The sequence below is a fragment of the Lolium rigidum genome, chromosome 6 (genome assembly GCF_022539505.1).
Source record: "Lolium rigidum isolate FL_2022 chromosome 6, APGP_CSIRO_Lrig_0.1, whole genome shotgun sequence".
NCBI classification, from domain to species: Eukaryota; Viridiplantae; Streptophyta; class Magnoliopsida; order Poales; family Poaceae; genus Lolium; species Lolium rigidum.
This window is the reverse complement of record NC_061513.1, coordinates 351,840,486-351,860,652: the sequence shown is the minus strand read 5'-3', so window position 1 is coordinate 351,860,652 and position 20,167 is coordinate 351,840,486. Positions and strand designations below refer to the sequence as shown.

The window sequence follows — 20,167 nt, the reverse complement described above, 5'->3', positions numbered from 1 at the left end:
GGGGGTAGCGGCCATGTCGATGGACGACAGTTCCTAGACAGGCGGCGGTGTCTATTGCAAGCAGGGGGTGCGACGGCGATGGTGGCCATGGCGATCTAGAGGGGTGAGAGTCGGCTCGGACGTCGGTGGGAGGTGCGGAAAGTGGTGCGTCTGACTACTAGACGGAGCTCACGTGCGGTTTCTGAAGTGCCGCGATGCGCCGGCGCGCCCGATTCGCGTTCTTTGTGAAGGGGCCGATACGGGGTTGCCGACGCTTCTATTAGGCTCCAAAACTAGCAGGTGCTTTTTGGGACGTGCCGGCGTGAGTCCATTTTCAATGCCGCACCCTAAAATACTATGGGGACCGCTATGGGGACGTGACTGGGGCAGTTTTTCTACGAGCTGCTTTTTCACTTACAACACCTGTCATGTAAACAGCAAGCGCCTGATATCTGTCAAGATTAAACATCAAGTCATCAAGTGCCTGATGTGTAAACAACAAGTGTTCTCGCTCTGGTCAAGATTAATTTACTGGGCAGGATCGATGTGAAAGGCATCACAGGTATTCAGGTAATAACTCGATGTGAAAGGCATCACAGGTATTCAGGTAATAACTTGATACCGCCAAGTCATGACCGGTGATGTCTTCGATAGATGTTCTTGTCTGTTCCATTCCATGCACCATGAAGATCAAAGCACGATACATTGAACAACATTTGTCTGAACATCAAGGCGACAAGGCCAAGGTATACCCTAAAGACTGTCTCGCCATGTTCAGTCTAGCGCAAGCATGCGGGGCGACGTCTCGGCAACCGTATATACTGACTTCAAAGAGGGGTTTCATGCAAAATCCCTCGGGCAGCTCACTTGGTAAACGCTCGAACATCTGGCAGAACCTCTCCCGTCTCCCCTAAACGCGAGGCACATTTCCTAGTCGTCCCCCTCCTCCGGAACCGGAACCCACGAGATCCATCTTCGCGCCCCACCTCAACCGCCGCCGCCGCCACCTCCCCCAGCGAACCCCGCCCCCACTCCACAGCCCTATCCGCCGCCAATGCCGTTGCGCGCGAGGAAGTACTATCAGCGGCCGTCTCTGAGGATCGCTCGGCCGTGGGCTCCCTCTCGCCGTTGCCTCCCGCCGCAGCGTCCCTTGTCACCCACCTTGTTTTATATGTAAGGATCATGGAACTAGCTCAATTGATCATCCAAGCACAGAGGATTGAGTCGACCAATCAATTTCTGGTACTGTAGTTGTTTATTCTGTTGGTTTTGGGATTGTCAATGCTTGTGTTGGGCTTCGTATACCGAGCAAGGTTCCTAACATGCTCGATGAAATGTCTGCTCAAGGCGTCTCTGTGGGGCTCGGTATATACTCCCAAATCTTTATAGCATATTGCAAGGAGTAAAAGATAGCAGAGGCTGCAGCACTTGTGGTGGAGACTAGCGCAGCAGGGCTGGCAGTTATGATGCTCTTATTGGTTCTTCGATGACAACTCATGAGTTTTCAATCTGTATTTGCTCTTTCCAAGGATATGAGGGAGGCAAGACTACCAGATCTTAGGACTAGTTACCTTACTATAATGGCAGGATAGACAGAGAACAACCCGCCTGAGCTCACGTTGTAATTCTTGGATGCAGTGGTTGATAACCAGAGTATAGAGATCTCTACACATGATTGGAACTCCATAATGCAGTTAGGACTTGGGAGGATAGAAGATGGTCTTAGGACATGCTGAAGGATGGTATTCCTGTATTAGAGCCAAATGATCAGATGTATCTCTCACTTATCAACGGGTATCTCTCTGCTGAGAAGTACTTTAATGTGCTCATATTAAGGAGAGAAGTGGAGGAGGAAGGGGGTGATTTTAACCACGAGTTGATTGAGTCCTTTATGTATGCTTTGGTCAATAATATGGCAATGCAGCTGATTGAGAAGGCACAATAGATGAAAATATGTGTGGATAAGTGGAAGCACAAATAGTCATTCTTGGAGACCAACAAGAAACTGAAAGTGGCGAAGCTTAGAAAGCGCAACTTCCGGAAAATGGACGCTCTGACTGCGTTCAAGAACTGGGCTGGTCTTAACATTGCAACCTATCATGCAATTCCTGCCTAATTTGATCATTCATATCTCTGCGAGATCACAGCCCAAATCATATTTGGAAGCTGTAGAAAGCCAAAAACCATGAGATGAACAAGCATGGTGATATCTGATCATGAAAAGTTCGCAATGAGGTTAGGGAAGTTGGTGCACTTATTTTCTGCTATTTTGTTTCCAGTTATAGTTGTTTTACTTTAGGGACTGTTTACTTTACTGGCTGACTTGACTTTGTACTACTTTTAACTAGCTTGTCCTAACCTCCAGACCCACGTAAGATTTTCAAATTAGTGAACAATAAGTTTGTCCTCATGTCACTAAATTATAATAAGTTTCTCCTGAAATGCTTCTCATGGAATGCATAATCTGTTGCTGTGAACTGGTGATAAGCGATACGATATTACTGAAAAATTTCTGTTCATTTTTCCATTAAGCTACCATTTAATGTTTTCACTCTCCAGTGACTTCTAAACACAAAATAGTTATATATGAAGCCTCATCCTAAACTAATAATTACAGAACGTACGATTGTACTGCAATGGAGAAACTGGGTCCTCCCTTAGGGCCTGCTTGGAATGGTGGTAATATTTGTGTGTCCACGGGTAATTGTCTCTGCACTGATGCACACGCAAATATTAAAACCAATCCGAATAGGCCCTTAGTGTGGACAAAGTACTCCCAAAAATCATAATTGGTAACAACAACTTGAGTTTGTTCTATTGGATTCAAGGTGGCACTGAAGATATGTGAAGCTTATAAAGGCCCGCATGAGGACTTGTTATGATATTTGGGATTTCTCTGCTGGGCATCTAGCAGTGAAGCTGTGTGCTAACTATGTGTGTAAAGTGTTTTAAATCCTAATATATCATTGTGCAATGCAAATTAACAAGCAAAGCAAGGTTTTAAATAAAGCACCCATCAAATGAAAAGTGAATGCCAGAATAGCATCCATATTATTACCAAATTCACAAACAAGTGCAACAGTATGGTTACATGGCAGTTGATAATACAACAATAACATAACATATGTCTGGTTCTTAAACCATTATTACAGGCTGAAAGTTGCAAATAGTAAAGGAAAACATAGCATGGGTCCTGGTTCATAAACCATTATTACAAGTTCTTATTGCAAGATGAAAGTTGCAAATAGTAAAGGAAATATAGTTGATCTGAACTGATAATTTATCAACACAGATTTACATCCTTCCCCTATCATTGCGCCTCCCTTTCCCCCTGTGCAAACAACAAGTCGTCATCACCAAATTACTGAGCACTAGGTGAGTACTAGTACATTTGAACAGAAAGAATATTACCTGGTACATTCTAGATGAGACTGGCTATTGATCAAGGACTTTTTGATGGTCGCAATGTTCGCAGACATGAGATCGATGGCAGCAGACACAGACCTAGGATATAAGCTAGTGCCACGGGCGAGCTTCAGCAGAATCTGGAACCCCACGGTTACAAGAGTTTCTCCATCCTCGCCTAGGCCAATGCTACCCTGGGTAGACTCGCTAACAGGGAGGAGAGAGAAGCCGGTAGGGTAGATGGATACCTTGCTCTCTGCCATATCCCCTGGACTCATGATCTTGTTCATCAGTTGGATGTCGATGGGTGAGTACACAATAAATGAGCCCGATACGTCATAGTAGCTGTTCTGGAGGATCATGATATTTTCTTTGTTTTCTCTGGCATTCTGATCAATCGCACATATATACTTTAGTTAGTGGAGTGAGATGCCAGATTACTATAAGAAACTATGGATCCTAGAGATACTAAAACTAGATGTGTTTGGTACCTTAACATGCAGAATGGAGACAGCATCATCAGCTTCTGCACTGCTGGAGACATGGACTTCCTCCCTCACGACACCACCTTTGACCAACACATCCCACTGTGTAAAGTACACATGACATGAGTACATGACTAGCTACAGAGAGAAGAGAATTGCCGTGCCATGTGTGTGATTGGAGAGGTAGATCAGAGTATTTTCATCAGCATACCTCTGGACGAAGCATGTTGTTCTTGAGATGATCAAATGTTGCCCTAAGTGGCATTGGGAGCTGGAATGATGCGCTCACAGACACAATTGCGGTGTTGTCGCGGTCATCGTTCCTCCTATGTGCGATCTTGATGTCTTGGTCCGTACCAGTACCGCGCACGATGGTCCATATGTCCTCAGGGATGGCGGCAATGCTGTTGCTGTAGCTGATGAGCAGGCCATCGGCTAGTTTCATGAGGGTCTTCTTCCCCTTTGAGTTGGCTGAAACAAACCAAGGAGGAAAAGTTTGTTTCTCTAAAGCCATGCCTTCCAGGTAATGTTCAGTTAGTTTCATACTATGAAGATCTCTAGATTCCAGTTACCTCTTAAAGCACTTCCGGTAACATGGAAGGTGTCTCTTAAACGCACGCACTGCCGCGCGATGCTCGTCACCCAGCGCCTAGCTCCAAACATGAGTCCATCCAGACATGGCTGGTAGAGCTTGTGAACGGCAGTATCATATACTAGAACATGCTCTATGGCAATGATCTGCCGACAAGATTTATGAGAAAATAAAACATGGGTTAATTCATGTAGCTCCATATATACTGGTATCACCACATGGTAGAAATTCATCATTGTTCAGTCCTTTTATTACCATACCTTGCAGCTGTTACCCTCCAGGGGCTGAATTAGTACTCCTGAAGGCATTTTGCGGCACTTGAAGAAGGTGCCAGCACTATCATCCAGTGACACGTCAACAACGAGCATTGTCCCATTTTGCAGCTCCCTACAGGACCTCACAAATGTGCATTTCCTCGATGGTACAAGGGGCGATGGGAACACTGTCTCAATTGTCATCTGTTGTTTTCAAGCAAACAAAAGATGGAAATAACAAAGAAAAACTTATTTCACCTTCGGATAGTACTTGTTTTTTCAGTAATAAATTTGTATATTGTGTTTGGACAAAAATCTTGGCACTCACACTAAAACACCTACGCATAGAAAAAAAAAAGGCATACATACCAAACGCATAGCGCCATTGTAGCCTGCATTAGTAGGCCACTTGTAAGCCTTAATGGTTTTTGCACTGGATAGAATTCCAGGACAGAGAGATGCATAGCACTCCTGCAATCATTTGACATTAATCAAATCGTGACTTGAAATAACATCAATGCATCATTGGAATTTAAATTATGAAGTTTTTTTTGGTTGAGAATGAATAACTAGCATTTTTACAATGTGTATGCAACTTACAGAATCCATGAGATAATCCATAATATATTTGGCGCCCATCATGACCACAATGTCAGCACGAGTGGCCTCGGTCTTGAATCCTATTATATTTGCACTATTGTCTCCACCAAACTTTGCAGCATAAGCCATCTTGTTCAGTATTTCAAATGAACCACCAAGAACAGGCAGCCATAGAGGGCCATGTGACTCGGACAAAATGACAAACTCGTCCATTGCATTCTGAGTTAGTTCAGCTATCATCTGTATGTCATTTTGTCTAGCAATGACATTTTCTGCAGCTGAGTCAAGTTGGAAAGACTGTCTAGAACTTGGAAGTGTTTCAGCTTGCAACATGGAAATCTGCAAATGAAAAATATGACATTCATAAGGGCAAAAATAATGTGACATCAGCACAATCTTCATAATACTTTGTAAATCTAGTCCCTTCCCGGTTTATAGCGCCTACTCGTATCCCTGGCATCAATTTGACCAATATAATTTAAATTGTACAACACAAAAATTATATTAGAAACTAGAACAAATAAATTTTCTAATGATATATGTTTTGTAATATATATCTTGTATTATTTTGGTCAAATTTATGACCTAGTGATACGCACATGACCTTTAAATCGGGACAGAGGGAGTAGAGGTGTTTTTGAGTTACTGAACTTGAAACATTTTCGTCCAAATGTAAGCTTACTGAAACTTAATCGAAAATGCCTGGGAGTCTTTTTTATATTTTGTACCTCTAGCTTCAGCCAGTTATTTTGCTCTTTCAGCCTTTGCATATCTGGAGCGAGCTGGTTCTGTGGCGCTGGATCGCAAGTGGGGCAAAACGTAGTCCCATGAGCTTGCTTAAGCTTCTTGTTTTCATCACTCAGCATTGCATTCTCCACTTTCAACCTATAGTTCTCTTCTTTTTCATTCAGATTCTGCAGTTTGTGCCACAGAACAATGTAGTAATAGCTGATGGATGGCGAGGTAGATGACAACAAACTGTATAATTGAGATTCTGCAAGTTAAAGTTTTTAGACCAGACCTTGATTTGTGTTATCTTGTTCTGAAACCAAAACTTCACTTGTTGTGCTGTAAGACCTGTTGTCTCACTCAGCTCCCTCCTTTGATATTCATTCGGGTGTGTGCACATGCTAAAGAATCTGTTCATTCAAGTGAGAAAAAATGGCAATTGGCAAGCCGTTAAATTTTTGTAACAAACTCAAGAAGTGTGCAGTTGTGTAAACTGTTGTCATTTTCACATTTTTGTCAAAGAGCCCTTTTCACTGTGTATAGGTAGATCAATATATTAAGAAAAAAAAAGAACAAGCATGGGATAGGTATTTACATGATCACAGATATGATATGATGCAATTCATTTCAACCAAATTTCTTGAGTTAAAAAGCAAAATATTGGTGATAAATATTTGGAGTTGTAAAAGAACAAGAGAATTATAAATTTGAAACCAATCATGGTATCTTTAGTAGGATACATACCCTTGAAGTATCTCGGTCTGCTGGAAAGTTAACCTCTGCAGACGCTTCTTCCTTGGTTTTGGGCCTTCAACGACATTATGATCATTAGTGGGGTCCCCCCCACGTATGTTTCTGTTGTTAGACGATATGTCAAAGTCGAAATTATCATTATACATTCCATCTAATTCTCCAAAGTAATTGTCGAAGGTTTGCTGATCCTCTTCATGTGCTTGATCACTCTGTGCCCGTGGCATGCCAGTCTGACATCAAAAATGGTACTTCCACTTTTAGATTCATACTCCATTCTAAAAGTTTATAGCTCAAAAATTAAGAAACTTACTCTAGCAAGTTGAGTTTATGCTATTCAATAATGGAAAGGTTAAAACAGCCTTCTGTATTATCGACTTTAAGAGGTTACAAAGTCCCATATTAATCGGAAACATGTAAGAATTTAGCAAATAGTGCTTCTTTGTGTTTCAAACATATGATATAGATTCACTATCCATCCACACATTTTGTTCCCTTAAATTTTTTCAAACATATCATATAGATTCCCAATTTTTCTAGGTATTTTTGCAATTTAGTTCCTATGTACACTTACGTGTAATTGATTTATTTCAATATCAAATAATGCACACAATTTATTATTTTGTCTGGCTTTGTGCTGGTCCCACAAATGTAAGCTCGGCTTGAAATAATCAGGGGGGCATAACTTCGAAATTAAATAGTGCATACAGTTTAGTATTATTTTGTCTTCCTTTGTGTTGGTCCCACAAATTTAACCTCAGCTTGGACTACTTAAAAGAGACATGTATATGATGTGACTTAGTAAGTTGGATGATTGGATATTACATGGAGGATTCCATGTAGAAACACACATGTAACAAATGACAGTAGCCTAATAAACAAAATCAGCAACATATACTTCAACGTCTCTACAAGTAGCACGTATTCAACCTTTGATGGTGCTCATAAAGGAAAGTCATCGCAACAAAATCAATATATACAAGTGCTCATGTGTTCATAGTTTGTTATCCCTCTTCTAAGAATAACACGTGTTAAAAACACTTTGGAGAACAAAAAACTTCCTAAATTCTAATCGCTGCCTGGGCTCGCTCTTGCTTTATGCGGTGCCCCGATCAAAATCACGCGGTGCGATGGCTTTTTTACTGGTCCCACACGCATGTGCAGAACGAATAAGGTGTAGCGCTCTCTTTTCGTCCACTCTGTTGATATCCCTTTCTCTACCCATCGTGAGGAATGGCCATGGCGTTGACCATGGCCACAAGCTGTCTCACACAAATATAATGAGAGGCAGCATAACTCTCCTTGGGGATGGTTGCACCTAACGACTTCTTGTGTCGGCGCCCTCTCCGGTCGCCGCGCTCTGGCCCGCTTTCACTCCTACCCTACGCCTCCTACCCACCCCCATTGAGCAGGATCTAGATAGGCGGTCGTGGTGATCGTGCCCGCGCTCCAGAGGAGAAGGGCGGCAGCCATGGTGTTGATGGTGGTTCGGGATGAGGCGGAATCACACGTCGAGGCGAAGGGCAGCGACCATGGTTGACTCGTGGTGGTGCGGGTGTCGGGGAATCGTATGGTTCCTTGCTCCCGAGGCGGAAGCCAGCGGCCATGGCGGTGGTATAAGGTTGCGGATGCCGACAGTGGCTAGATGGGGGATGCACGGGGCGGAGTGAAGGATCTAGTAATTTGGATGTACTTTTTTTTTTCCTTTTTCTACATACACCGCTATTAGTTTTACATTCTCAATTGGAATCACAAACGAGGAGCATGAGTTATTTTTGTGGGATGTATATTTTTGCAGCAACTAGATGGGGACAGTGCTTTTAGGTGCATCGGGATGTTACCTTTTTATTTTTTTACATCTAGATTCCTGAAAGGATCAAGAAACACCGTAGGTCTTGTGATCCAGATTAACAAAATAAATGGTATGAGTTGATTTTATGATGGATGCAATTATTGTTGGCAAATCTAGGTTAAGTTTTGCATCTAGATTGTCATTAACAGAACATGGATTGGAAAATGTGCTAGTATAGGAACGAAAGCGCGGAGGACCGGGGCGACGCTTTCTTTTTAAAGTGTGTGGTCATGCGTAGTCTGCTTTTTCTGGCACCATGTTTTATTTTCGGTAACCTATCATTATCGGCTTCTAGGCCCACTTTCTATTGTACGAAATATTTGGTTCCAACAAGGGGAGTACCATGGTAGACTATCAGGTGCTAGGGCACTGTGTAGCATCATCCAAAAAAAACTTTCAACTAGGTACTTAGAGATAAGAATAAATGTATATACCGGCTGTCTTCTACGCCCCCCACGAGCAGCGTTGGACATCGCCATGAAAGATTGGACGCCCTGACCAGGTTGATCCTCCACGCTTGAAACAAAGACACGCCCTGTATGTCTCCTACACTCAGGTAAGGTGTATTGTCGTGTCATTTGCTCCTTTCCTTTGCCTCCCTTTATAGCCGCTTCCTCTCCGCCTTACCCTTGCCTTCTAGATATTGCACTTTAATTATTTTTGTTGGCTTTAGAAAATTAATTGTAATGGCTGTCTGATATATATAGGAAAATATAGTAATTCATTGATCCTCGATACGGTGAAGATATGCATATCTTTTTTTGTCATCATTGTATACTGAATAAATATGCTCAAAATTAGCATATCTTGCATGACGAAGAGAGTTTATGGAGTACAATTAATACCGCCAAATATGCCATTTCCACGTGGAAATTAATGTACCAATGATAAATGAGTGGAGTACGAAAATTAAAGAAGAACAAAATTAGGTCAGGTGATGACATTTTATGGTCTTAGAGGATATATTGCACAAAATCAATACACATATGTTTAATTTAATTAATGAGCATATATTTGACCTTCAAGATTTTGCACATAAATGTATGAATATCCTATTGATCTCATGGGATCTTATAATTAGGGAATGATTATTAGTTCCGCTTGAACAATATAATTTCACTCATATTTTGCAATAGAAAATCTTGTACATGATTCACATATCATGATTATAACCCTTGTGCTAATTTTTACACTCACGAGTGTTTCTAAGTGGAAAATGTGTATCCATAAGTCCATGTATTGTATTGGGGTCATATTACAAAACAAGATCAATAGGATATTCCATATTTACTCTATGAGGCTCAAATTTTTCATATTGTTCAGGTATAGACATAAGGCGAGTGCATAATATAGCGTTGGAGATAACGACACCACATATTTATATACTTTAAGCTACATACTAATCATAGAAAATACTATTGTGCTAACAATGTATATGAGTAATATTTCATTGAATAAATCTGGACGTCCTTCCTCATACCATGAATAGGGGTTGGGCATAAAGCTCGAAGCTCTTCGAACTTAACAGCGCTTGTTTACTCAACCCATTTTGCTTTCTTGTTTTAGAACGAACTCAGTTTAGAAACATTTTTTGCTTGTTAACGCTAACAAGTTAAGGGGGAAGATGGTGAGTCTTGCGAGCTACTCGCTAAGTTTGCTAAGTTCGATCCCATGTTATGGAGGCGGTGTAAATAGCCCAATCTGACCCACGCTCAGCTGAGACTCTTCCATAAAGACGTATAGGAGGGAACGAGCGAGAGTGAAATCGCTAAATTCCCTCGAGACGCCTCATCTAATCAACTCGCGTCTTAATGTGCTTAATGAGCAGCACGGGTGCTTTCGAGCATATAACCATCTAAACCGATCTTCATTTTATCTTGTTAATGATAATGAGCTTAACGAGACAAGTCCCTTAATGATCATGAGTGTTAATCCAAGCCTTAACGAGCTAATCAGCTGGTTAGTCTAGCCCTAATCGCACCATGAGGCTAAGATTTGCCATAATGAGAAAGACTCTGAGACTTACTGGTTAGTACATGTGAAGTTGTACTAAACAACCAGAGTTCGAGACTCACCACCTCCTATATCAAATACAACGGTGGTTCCTCCCACTGTTGGTTTCATCTTTTTTTTAAGATTTACCATAATGATTTTTAAGGTTGTGGTAGCACAACGATGATAGAGTTGGGCCGGGCCGCTAGAGGGGCTGGCTAATTGACTCAAACTTGTAGGTTAGAACAGTACGACTGTATCAGGCGCTAACCGAGTTGGGCCGGTGTGGGGCGCGATTGGTAGGAGGGGGTGTAGGCAGTATGAGTTTCTCGGTAGGGGGGCAGAGTGGGCTCAAGAGGGGACCGTAGTCGTGGGCTATAAAAGGAAAGATGGTTACCAAAGCAAGTGATGCTCTTCAATTGTGTTGTTTTGTAATTCACAAAAAAAAATTGTGCTTTTTGTTGAACTGCAGTCACTATACTATATTTTCTTATATTTAGGCTTATTATTAAGGTAGCAATGCAAAGTGATCGTACTAGCTAGGGTACGATGTAAAAAGGGTGTAGTTATCTTACAAACATCAACTGCAAAAAATATAGTACGATCACACATATTTACATATAATAGTATAACATCTTGCTAGGCTAATAGGGCGATGGTGGTAAGTTTTTGGATAGGCAGCAAGAAAATGTCCATACAGGTACTATGCTGCAAAAGCAAGCATGTCGTATGTTATATAATTTTATATAATTTTATGTTAGATATGTCATGTTTACTTGTATAAATGCACATATATTTGTTTTGCTTTACTTTACAGACTAATATATGCCGATGTGTATGTGCTTAAAGTTGGGCTCACGCGATATATTGTCTTTAGGAGTTAATTAGCTTTTGCATTTAGACGAATTATGGGATTGTATACTAGTTATATAACACGTGAAGAAAGTTAATATTAATATTTTCAACAAAGTTGGTCATTTTGTTGTATTTGATCTCATTGTCAACGGTTTAAAAGAAAGCAGCAACAAGAAATACTCCCTCCGTTCAGGTTTCTAGGGCCACAACTAACCATGGAATTAAGATATACAATATAAATGGTGTGTTACATAAATAAAACATATTTTGTTCTCATAGTGGGAGAATATGTGTCCATATGCAATGCCAACTAGGCATTTTAATGCCATGACATGTTATTAAATAGCATGTTGCTATGTTACCATAATATCACATTTTCCAAGAATGAAAGAATCTATAAATTAATAAATGAGCCATTCTAAATTACTATCAATATGAGCGTGCCGTTTTGGAGGCCGAGCTACATGTAGCCCTTTATTTTCAAACAATCAAAATTCATATTTTAAAGTTTTTTAAAAATTGAAACAAAACTCTAGAGGTACTCAATGATGTATACTACAATGGTGTAAAAATCTCAATGAAAACTAATTTGTATTCTATGCTACACGAAATTGATAAATCTGACAAATTTTATAGTCTTGAAATATGCACTATTCACTATAAGATTTGCTAGATTTTGTCATTTTTTGTGTAGCCTATAATATGAGGTTGTTTTGTATTAAGATTTTACACCATTGTAGGATACATCATTGGCTATATCTAGAATTTTGTTCTGGATTTTTTAAAACTTTGAAATACAAATTCTGATTGTTGGCAAATAAAGAGCTAGGTGTAGCTCGGGGTCCATTTTAATTTTTCATAATAATAAGCACTATAAAGGTAGCAACATAAAATAGTATAATAAGCACGATACTACCTTATGTTACTACCACTTACTACTGTGAGTAGTTTTAGTTAACATCATTGTCAATGTTAGGTCAAATCTCGAGAGAGGTCTTGGAAACCCAAATAGAGGGAGTGCACCACATCGATCAATTGTAACACTCCACCCACACGTTATTCGTTAATTTGAGGTGCGGCGTATTAATGACAAACTTAATTGAAACCAAATTGGAAAGCTTGTTAACGTCATTCTATCTTGCCAATGTCGTATACTCCTACAACATAAGAACCATGAGCCAAGTCTATCTCTAAGATCTCAATTAATGCGGGTGTGGAAATGCTCCGTGGAACCCCACCTCACCTGCCACTAGACCAAGGACTTAATTATCGAGATGCTAATTAACCATGAAGTGTGTATGTGCCAACCATTTATCACAAACTTGCAGATGTGTGAAGCTCAAAAAAAAAATTGCAGATGTGTGAAGCTCAAAAAAAAAACTTGCAGATGTGTGGAAGTTAATGAGAGTGCATCCAAGCCTGCTATGGTAATGAACATGTATCCGGAAATTCGTCTTGGCATCCGGGAGCATTTGCTCCCGGATTTTTGGGGAGCAAATTTTCGTTTTCAAAACTTTTCAAAAAAATTCGAAAAAAATCATCCACGTACCTGACCATGGCACGCACCACCTTGTGAAATTTCGCTGCGAAATATCATTGTATGCGTTCTGGGCAAAAATGACAAATTTCCAGAACTGAGATTCAAATTTTTGGATCTCATTTCATGTCAGAAATTTGTCATTTTTGTCCAGGACGCATACGATGACCTTTTGCAACGTAATTTTACACGGTGGTGTGTGCCATGGTCAGGTACGTGTATGATTTTTTGCGGATTTTTTTGATAAGTTTTCGATTTGTTCTGATTTTTTGAAAAAAACCGGGAGCAAATGCTCCCGGGAGCCAAATCGCCGCTCCCGTATCTATCCAGCAACTGGGAATCTATGAAAGAGTAGTAAATACATGACCAAAAAGGAAATTAAGGAAACTAAAACACAGGTGCACCGAACCGGCGGTTAATGCTAGCTAGCCACCCAATATAAGCCCTGCATACCGTAACCGGACGATTTGAACCCAGGTGCACGAACATTTTATAATGATTTTTAAAATGCTATTTTCAAGTTTAGAAAATTAAAATGCACGCATGTATATCCTATGTTGTTAGTTATTTGTGCAAATTTTGGCATGAAAAACGATCATGTGTAATCTACACATGAATGTGAAAATGGAATTCCCTATTTCCGTGAACAGTACACAGCCAACTATTATAATGTCATTTGGATATTTTATCATTTTCGTGTAGGCCACATATAATCGTATTTTTCCTGAAAACTTGCACGAGAAAATATCAACATAATATGTACATGAAAAATTATTTTAACTTTTATTGAGATTTTCAAATAGCATTTTTTCCAATATTAAAGAAAATGGTTGCACATGCACCTGGTTCATCATGGTATTTTCTTGCATACATGATGCAATTCTATCCCCAATTTGGCTCCACGCAGACGGTCCAACAAGGAAATACTATACTACCTCCATTTCAAAGTTTAAGGTTTATATTATTTTAGAAAGTTAAACTATGTCAAGTTTGACTAAGTTTTTACCAAAAAATATTAACATGCAAAATATAAAATTAATATTATTAAATAGATAATGTAATATATTTTCGTATGGTATCTACAAAATATTATATTTATTGATAGATTGTTCTAAAAGTTTAGTCAAATTTTACTTGGTTTGAGTTTTTTTTAAGGCTTAAGTTTTGGGATGGAGGTAGTAGATGGATACCGATACATTGAAGTACTAGTACGAGGGGGCATTCTATCTATAGTTAAATGTACACATCCGGTCTGTTGATAGTAAGAAATTAAGGATGCACATTCATTACTTGATGAACAATAAAGTGATATGTTGATATAAGGAATTAAGGATGCACAAGTCCTTGCAGATATACACCACTCGGATGGACCGCATGAACAAGCATTATTCATTGCAAGTTTTAGATTCAGTGCATACCAAAACTAAAGAGAATTGATTGGTGCATAGAGGAGAGAAAAAAGTTTTTGTTTTTCCTCGAGACCCAATATATTTTTCACCCAAAGACACGACTATAACACGCAAGGATCATAAAGAACGATCTATGTTCACTTCCTTGTCAAGTATAGCCAGATGGATACCCGCAAAAAAAAAGTATAGCCAGATGGAAGCACAACACAGATCAGTATTTGATTTTTCAGTTTAATCATTTACAACCAATATAATTTCAGTTGCATAAATATGCAATCTATTCAACTCTACTAGTTACTTAATTTTCAGCACCATCACTAGTGCACTAGTCCACAGCTAGCCTCTCTCATTTCATAGACTGGCTATTGAATTCCTTTGTTTTTCACCACCAGTCCACCACTAGTGCACTCACTCCACACCTAGCTTCTCTCTCGTTTCATATGCACAGACAGATTACTGAAACATTTTCCGCGACAACGTCCTGTATTCTTGGCTCCTCGACCACTCGTCCACCTCTCGCGCTCGCATCACAGGCAACGGGTGTGACAGCTCTCTCGTCTGAGCGTTGCTGTAAAACACACAATTAACAATTTTCCGTTTTGTTTAGTTTCCACAACACAGCAGTCTCAATAACTCAGTTAGATCAATGGCTGTTCACTTCATGGGATCAGAATCTAACCGGATGTACCACCCAACCGGGTTCGACGAGGCCTTGTCGTACGAGCGGGCCTGCTCCAGAAAGGCGTCCACATTCAGCTGGTCCGCCAGGGACGGGCACCCTCCCGCCAGCTTCATGAGGACCGACATGACAACCTCTTGACAGTAAACAAGAGGCCCTATCAGATTACACACGGGGTGATGATGCTAAACTAGTTACATCCATAGACTATCAACTAACACCACAAAAGCGAACGTCGTTGCTGAATGTGTGAATGCATGGTACCTTGGGGTCTTTCACTACGAGAAGGGCTGCCCTATCGCATGTCAGCTCTGCAGCTCGCAGCCACCTGAACAGCTGTTCTTCCAGGAACCCGGCAACCATCCCAAAACCTGAAAATAGTGCAGAAATGTTGTTACCATCAGATGCTATACAGACCTACCTCCCGGTTTCTTGAATACATTGAGTGAAAGATAGGACTTACCAGGGACAGTGTATGCTCCTGTTGTTAGTATGTTGGCAAAGGTAAGCCACACGCCATGGTCGCACTTGAGGTGACCAAGCTCATGTGCCAAAACAGCCTAACCAAAATACAATGACCTCCAAATGAGTAAACCATACGGTCGACATGCAGCGATATCTAGTACCCACACATGCGAAATTGATTTTCCGTATCCACGTAATCAAGAGAAAGACACCTCCGTAACAAGTGACAGATAGTATCTATTGATCTCTGTGTCGTCGTACCTGTAGTTCCTTTCTAGTGAGTAGTTCCACGAGGCTTGTGTGAACCACGACAAATGGCTTTTTGCCGTTGATTGCTAAGGTGTAAGCATTAGGAACGGGATTTTGCCGTACGTATAGATCCGGAGATTCTATGTTCAAGGTTTTTGCAGCTTCAATCATGAGCTGGTGGAGTTCTGGCAACTGAAGAGAAAGAAGAGATTGTGAGTGCTTTAAATTCTGTCAGAGTGCATTCACATGTGGTTATTGTGATAGTAACAGTCCTAAGGTGAGAGATGCAAACATAAAAATATTGTACTTCAGGTCATATTCCAGTGACATAAGTCATACCAGTTCATCATTGCAGCTTATAGTAGCCACGGACAGAAGTCTGTATAGGTGTATGCTAGCAGTTCAGAAAGCGAACCAGATTCAAGATAGTATTCAGTTTGCATACGTTACCTGATTCTCAGAGACGAGAACAGAGGATCCAATGTTCTGAAGAACCATAACTTGCTCAGAAACCGGACCTATATTATCAAAAGAAAGTAACAAGTAAAACCATGTTAGCTTCTAGAAATACATATGTTGGGTTATGATGGATGAAAACTAGTAGCATGAGAACTCCTGACAGTATATTTTCCTACTGGAAGCAGAGAAGTAGAGTACCTAGCAAAGCCTTGCCTATATCATTGAGCCCGGGAATTGCTTTGAGCAGCAAAGTGTTCTACAAAACATGAAGAGGAATACCAAATTAAACAACAGACACAGAAAAGAAAGGAAATAGAAACTAGGAACTGACCTGCTTGTCGAGGGGGTGTCGGATGTCGTCGGCGTCGAGGCCCGGAGCAGCGGCCGCCGCAGAGGAGGCACGGGCAGAGACAGCGATGGAGCTAGTTCCAATGATCCGGCGGTGGGGGCGCCGGTAGTAGGTGGTGGTGGAAGAGGAGGGCAGCTTAGGGGTCAAGCAGAAGCGGCGGTGGATGGTCTGGCGAGGGAGCGTGGAGGAGAGGCAAGCCGCCATGACCACAGAGGTAGCAGTAACTAGCGGTAAAATGATGGAACTGGGAACTGGAATTGGTAAGAAAAGAGGCAGTCATTTGTACGCTTGCCTTCTTCAACATCACCTTCTTCTTCCTCCATGTCGCTGTCAGCTGCTCAACAGACGTGTACCATCTCACACCTCTTTGTTGTCATAAAATTTCTGGCCCAAATGCTCTCAGGACTTCACACTGAGAAGGAAGACAGTCCATTTATTTGTCCCCCAAAGGAAAAGAAAGTAAAGATACTGAATGTATGGCCATGCTTGTTTCTGACTTGGATGGACTAGCTACCACAAATACAAAGGGATTGGGTTGACAACAAGCTACTCCTATGTCTGTCTAACAAGAGGAACTTCCAGAGCATGGATATATGAACCATGAAGCCCGTCCTTGTCTCCTTGATACAGCTTCACTCAGTTTTGTTTCACCTGCCACGACGAGCACAAAGCTCGTCCTACCAAATGTAACACGTCAAAATTCCACTCGTTTTCCGCCTTTTACAAGTAATGGGTGACGAATACAACTCATAGACAGTATTCATAGAATGCTGAGGAGCACTCGATAGACTTCATCAATATTAATTCTATGTTGAAACACAAATGCAATTGTGGATCAAAAATTACCACTGTTGACTGATGCCTGGAAAATATAACTTTATGTTTCTTAAATATACAGAAAAAATAGGAATCCCTAGAAAGTACAGAGCAATTATAGCACAAAGTATGAAATTCTATCTGTAAATGGCATTTTACCTGCTATATCACCGAAATAAATTAAGGTGAAACCTCAAAACGACAGTGTTTACACCATTCTCCTCAATTACGCTCCAGTCATCTGAACCATTACTGAAATTTCTAATTACACGTTACCAACCAAAGCTATGAGACAAATACTACATATGCAAGTACTTGGCACATGTATATATAATAATGATTTCAGCTAGAAGTTGAACTTGCTGGGCAGATAACATATTGAAGTCATGGGGAATATGAGTAGGCAAATGTATAGATATGCAAAATTAGCTGGTCAAACTTCCGTTACCATGGAGTACAGGAAGGCAATGGGTTAAAAAAACACAGAATTGAAACAAAAACTTGTCATGCAAAACAAAGTAAACCAAGATCCTGCATTTCGGGAAGTTATTCCTTTAGTTGTTTGTAATTAAATGTAGAAGTGTCAAGCCTAACATACCATAAGCCTGGTTTATCCTCGAAAAATGGCTAGCAGACCTACTTCCAGCTACAGAGATGCGAGAAAAAACACTAATAACAAAAACAACATATAAGGAAAACTAGTAACAAAAACTCCAGCAAGATGGTAGTGTGCCTGATAGATGTACCCTGACAAATTTTAGTTGTTTCTCGGCATATTCAGTGTGCATCCTTCATTGCGCACAGAAGCCTAATCCCTACCAATAGTCTCCACAAGAACAAACTCCATCCTTGAAATGGTGGAGCCTGCTTGAATCTCTTACAATGATGTCTCTGTTCACAATCTTTGACATCATCTTGATGGCAGCATGGCAGTCTAGGGCTCTAGGCAGGTAGATAGATTCATCATAACTCTAATTGGCGTCCCTGGTGGGGTGTTAATCAGAGCAAATGCAATGGCCAATCTCTCACTGCGGTATTTCAGCGACTCCAACTTTAGGTCATCGTCTACTTGATACAAGGCACAGCTAGTGTCAGGCTTATATCCTTGTCTGTCCATCTCTCTGTACAATCTCTCTAGCTCGTCTTTAATCTCAGCTATCATTGGGTTGGGTTGGTCATTCGAAGAAAAGCTATAGATTTCAACCCAACTGTAACCCAACTCTTTCCTAAGTCCTCGATCTCTCATGGCCTTCTTCACACGTGCAGCATCTTCCCATTTACCAGCTTTCGCATATATGTTGGACAGTATAACATACGGTGTCGCGTCTGTGGCCCCAATACTGAACAGTTTTTCAGCTGCCACTCTAGCTAAATCCTGGTTTCCATGGATCCTGCAGGAGTGAAGAATAGAGCTCCAAATGATTGTATCATCTCCAAATGGCATCTCGCTCAACATTTTCTGAACTTTATCGAAACGTCCCACCCGGCCTAATGTGTCGATAACACACGAATAGTGTTCCTTCCAGGGAGATATGCCATACTCATGTTCCATCAGTTCAAAGTATTTCATACATTCTTCTGCAAGACCATTGTGACTGCATGCTGACAGTACACTCAAGAAGGTGACTGAATCTGGTTTAAACCCATAGCGAAGCATACCTTCAAACATCTTGATGGCATTCTTTGCCTGCCCGTAGTGCGCGTAGGCTGAAATAACAGCGTTCCACGAGATGGAATTCCTCTCAGGCATCCCATCAAATGTCCGGAGCGCCTCATCCAAACAGCCACACTTTGCGTACATGTCAAGAAGGGCACTTCCTGAGAACACGCTGGCCATGTGGCCTGATCTTATTAGGTAAGAATGCAATTGACTTCCTAACCCGATCATTGCCAGGCTCGAGGAAGCCTTAATGATGCTTGAAAATGTCGCCCTGTCCGGGCTCACACCAGCTCTTCTCATGTCACAGAAAAACTGCAGCGCTTCTTCCTGCTGCCCATTCTGAACATGACCAGTTATCATCGCTGTCCATGAAACGCCAGTCTTGTCATTTTTGTTGGCAAAACTGGTCTGTGCAGCGTCGAGCATGCCGCATTTCGAGTACATGTCAATCAGAGCGTTGCCCACAAGATCCTCTGAAGAAAGGCCAAGGAGGACCAGCTGAGCATGTATCTGCTTCCCAATCCCAGAGGCAGCGAGCCAGCAACACTTAGCAAAGTAGCATAAGGCAAGGCCTGCCTATCTAAACCGAGCGCCTGCATCTCCCTGAACAGCCGCAGCACGGTGCCGGCGCACCGGCTCCAAGCATAACCCGCGATCACGACATTATACGAGACATTGTCGCGCTCCGGCAACTCGTCGAACAGCTTCTCCATCTCACCAATGCAGTCACATTTGGAGTAGAAATCCAGCAGTGAGTTGTTGACGAATACATTGCGCGCCGAGGCAGCTCTGGCGACGAGGCCATGGATCTGGCGGCCGAGGCGGAGGTCGCCGACGCCCGTGGCTACAGCGAGCATGCTGGAGAAGGTGAACTGGGTGGCGCCAAGGCCCGCGCTGCGCATATCCGCGAACAGGTCCAGCGCTTCCCCGTGCAGCCCCTCCTTGGAGCAGCCCATCATCATGGCGTTATAGGTGACGGCGTCCCTGCACGGCGTCTCGTCGAACACCCTCCGGTCGGCGGCGAGGATGCCGTGCTTGCAGTAGGCATCGA

The 20,167-nt window shown here is 41.6% G+C and overlaps 3 protein-coding genes and 1 pseudogene across 4 annotated transcripts; 1 reads left to right on the top strand and 3 right to left on the bottom strand.

The window, feature by feature from the left end:
* The first annotated feature begins 662 nt into the window (after nucleotides 1-662).
* LOC124664966 lies at nucleotides 663-4,353 on the top strand (annotated as a pseudogene).
* On the bottom strand, nucleotides 3,387-7,021 carry LOC124664965 (homeobox-leucine zipper protein TF1-like). The gene is made up of 10 exons (XM_047202375.1): nucleotides 6,789-7,021; nucleotides 6,337-6,454; nucleotides 6,044-6,229; nucleotides 5,316-5,654; nucleotides 5,085-5,186; nucleotides 4,722-4,919; nucleotides 4,442-4,607; nucleotides 4,081-4,340; nucleotides 3,876-3,971; nucleotides 3,387-3,773 (listed from the first exon to the last, which is right to left on the bottom strand). The coding sequence occupies exons 1-10, from the start codon at nucleotides 7,019-7,021 to the stop codon at nucleotides 3,387-3,389; spliced, it is 2,085 nt and encodes a 694-aa protein (XP_047058331.1).
* A 7,614-nt stretch (nucleotides 7,022-14,635) lies between these two features.
* Nucleotides 14,636-17,008, bottom strand: LOC124660333 (protease HtpX homolog). 2 transcript variants are annotated; one of them, XM_047198140.1, is made up of 8 exons: nucleotides 16,623-17,008; nucleotides 16,490-16,547; nucleotides 16,283-16,350; nucleotides 15,845-16,024; nucleotides 15,582-15,678; nucleotides 15,383-15,489; nucleotides 15,119-15,252; nucleotides 14,636-15,007 (listed from the first exon to the last, which is right to left on the bottom strand). In XM_047198140.1, exons 1-8 carry the CDS (start codon nucleotides 16,842-16,844, stop codon nucleotides 14,893-14,895), a joined length of 981 nt encoding a protein of 326 aa, XP_047054096.1. In that variant the 5' UTR covers nucleotides 16,845-17,008; the 3' UTR covers nucleotides 14,636-14,892. The 2 variants fall into 2 exon arrangements, with proteins under 2 accessions (XP_047054096.1, XP_047054097.1); XM_047198141.1 differs by lacking the exon at nucleotides 14,636-15,007 and having other exon boundaries at nucleotides 15,125-15,254.
* Nucleotides 17,009-17,154: 146 nt separating this feature from the next.
* Nucleotides 17,155-19,941, bottom strand: LOC124660331 (putative pentatricopeptide repeat-containing protein At2g01510). Its single transcript, XM_047198139.1, has one exon. It carries the CDS (start codon nucleotides 19,558-19,560, stop codon nucleotides 18,391-18,393), a length of 1,170 nt encoding a protein of 389 aa, XP_047054095.1. The 5' UTR covers nucleotides 19,561-19,941; the 3' UTR covers nucleotides 17,155-18,390.
* Between the last annotated feature and the right edge of the window lie 226 nt (nucleotides 19,942-20,167).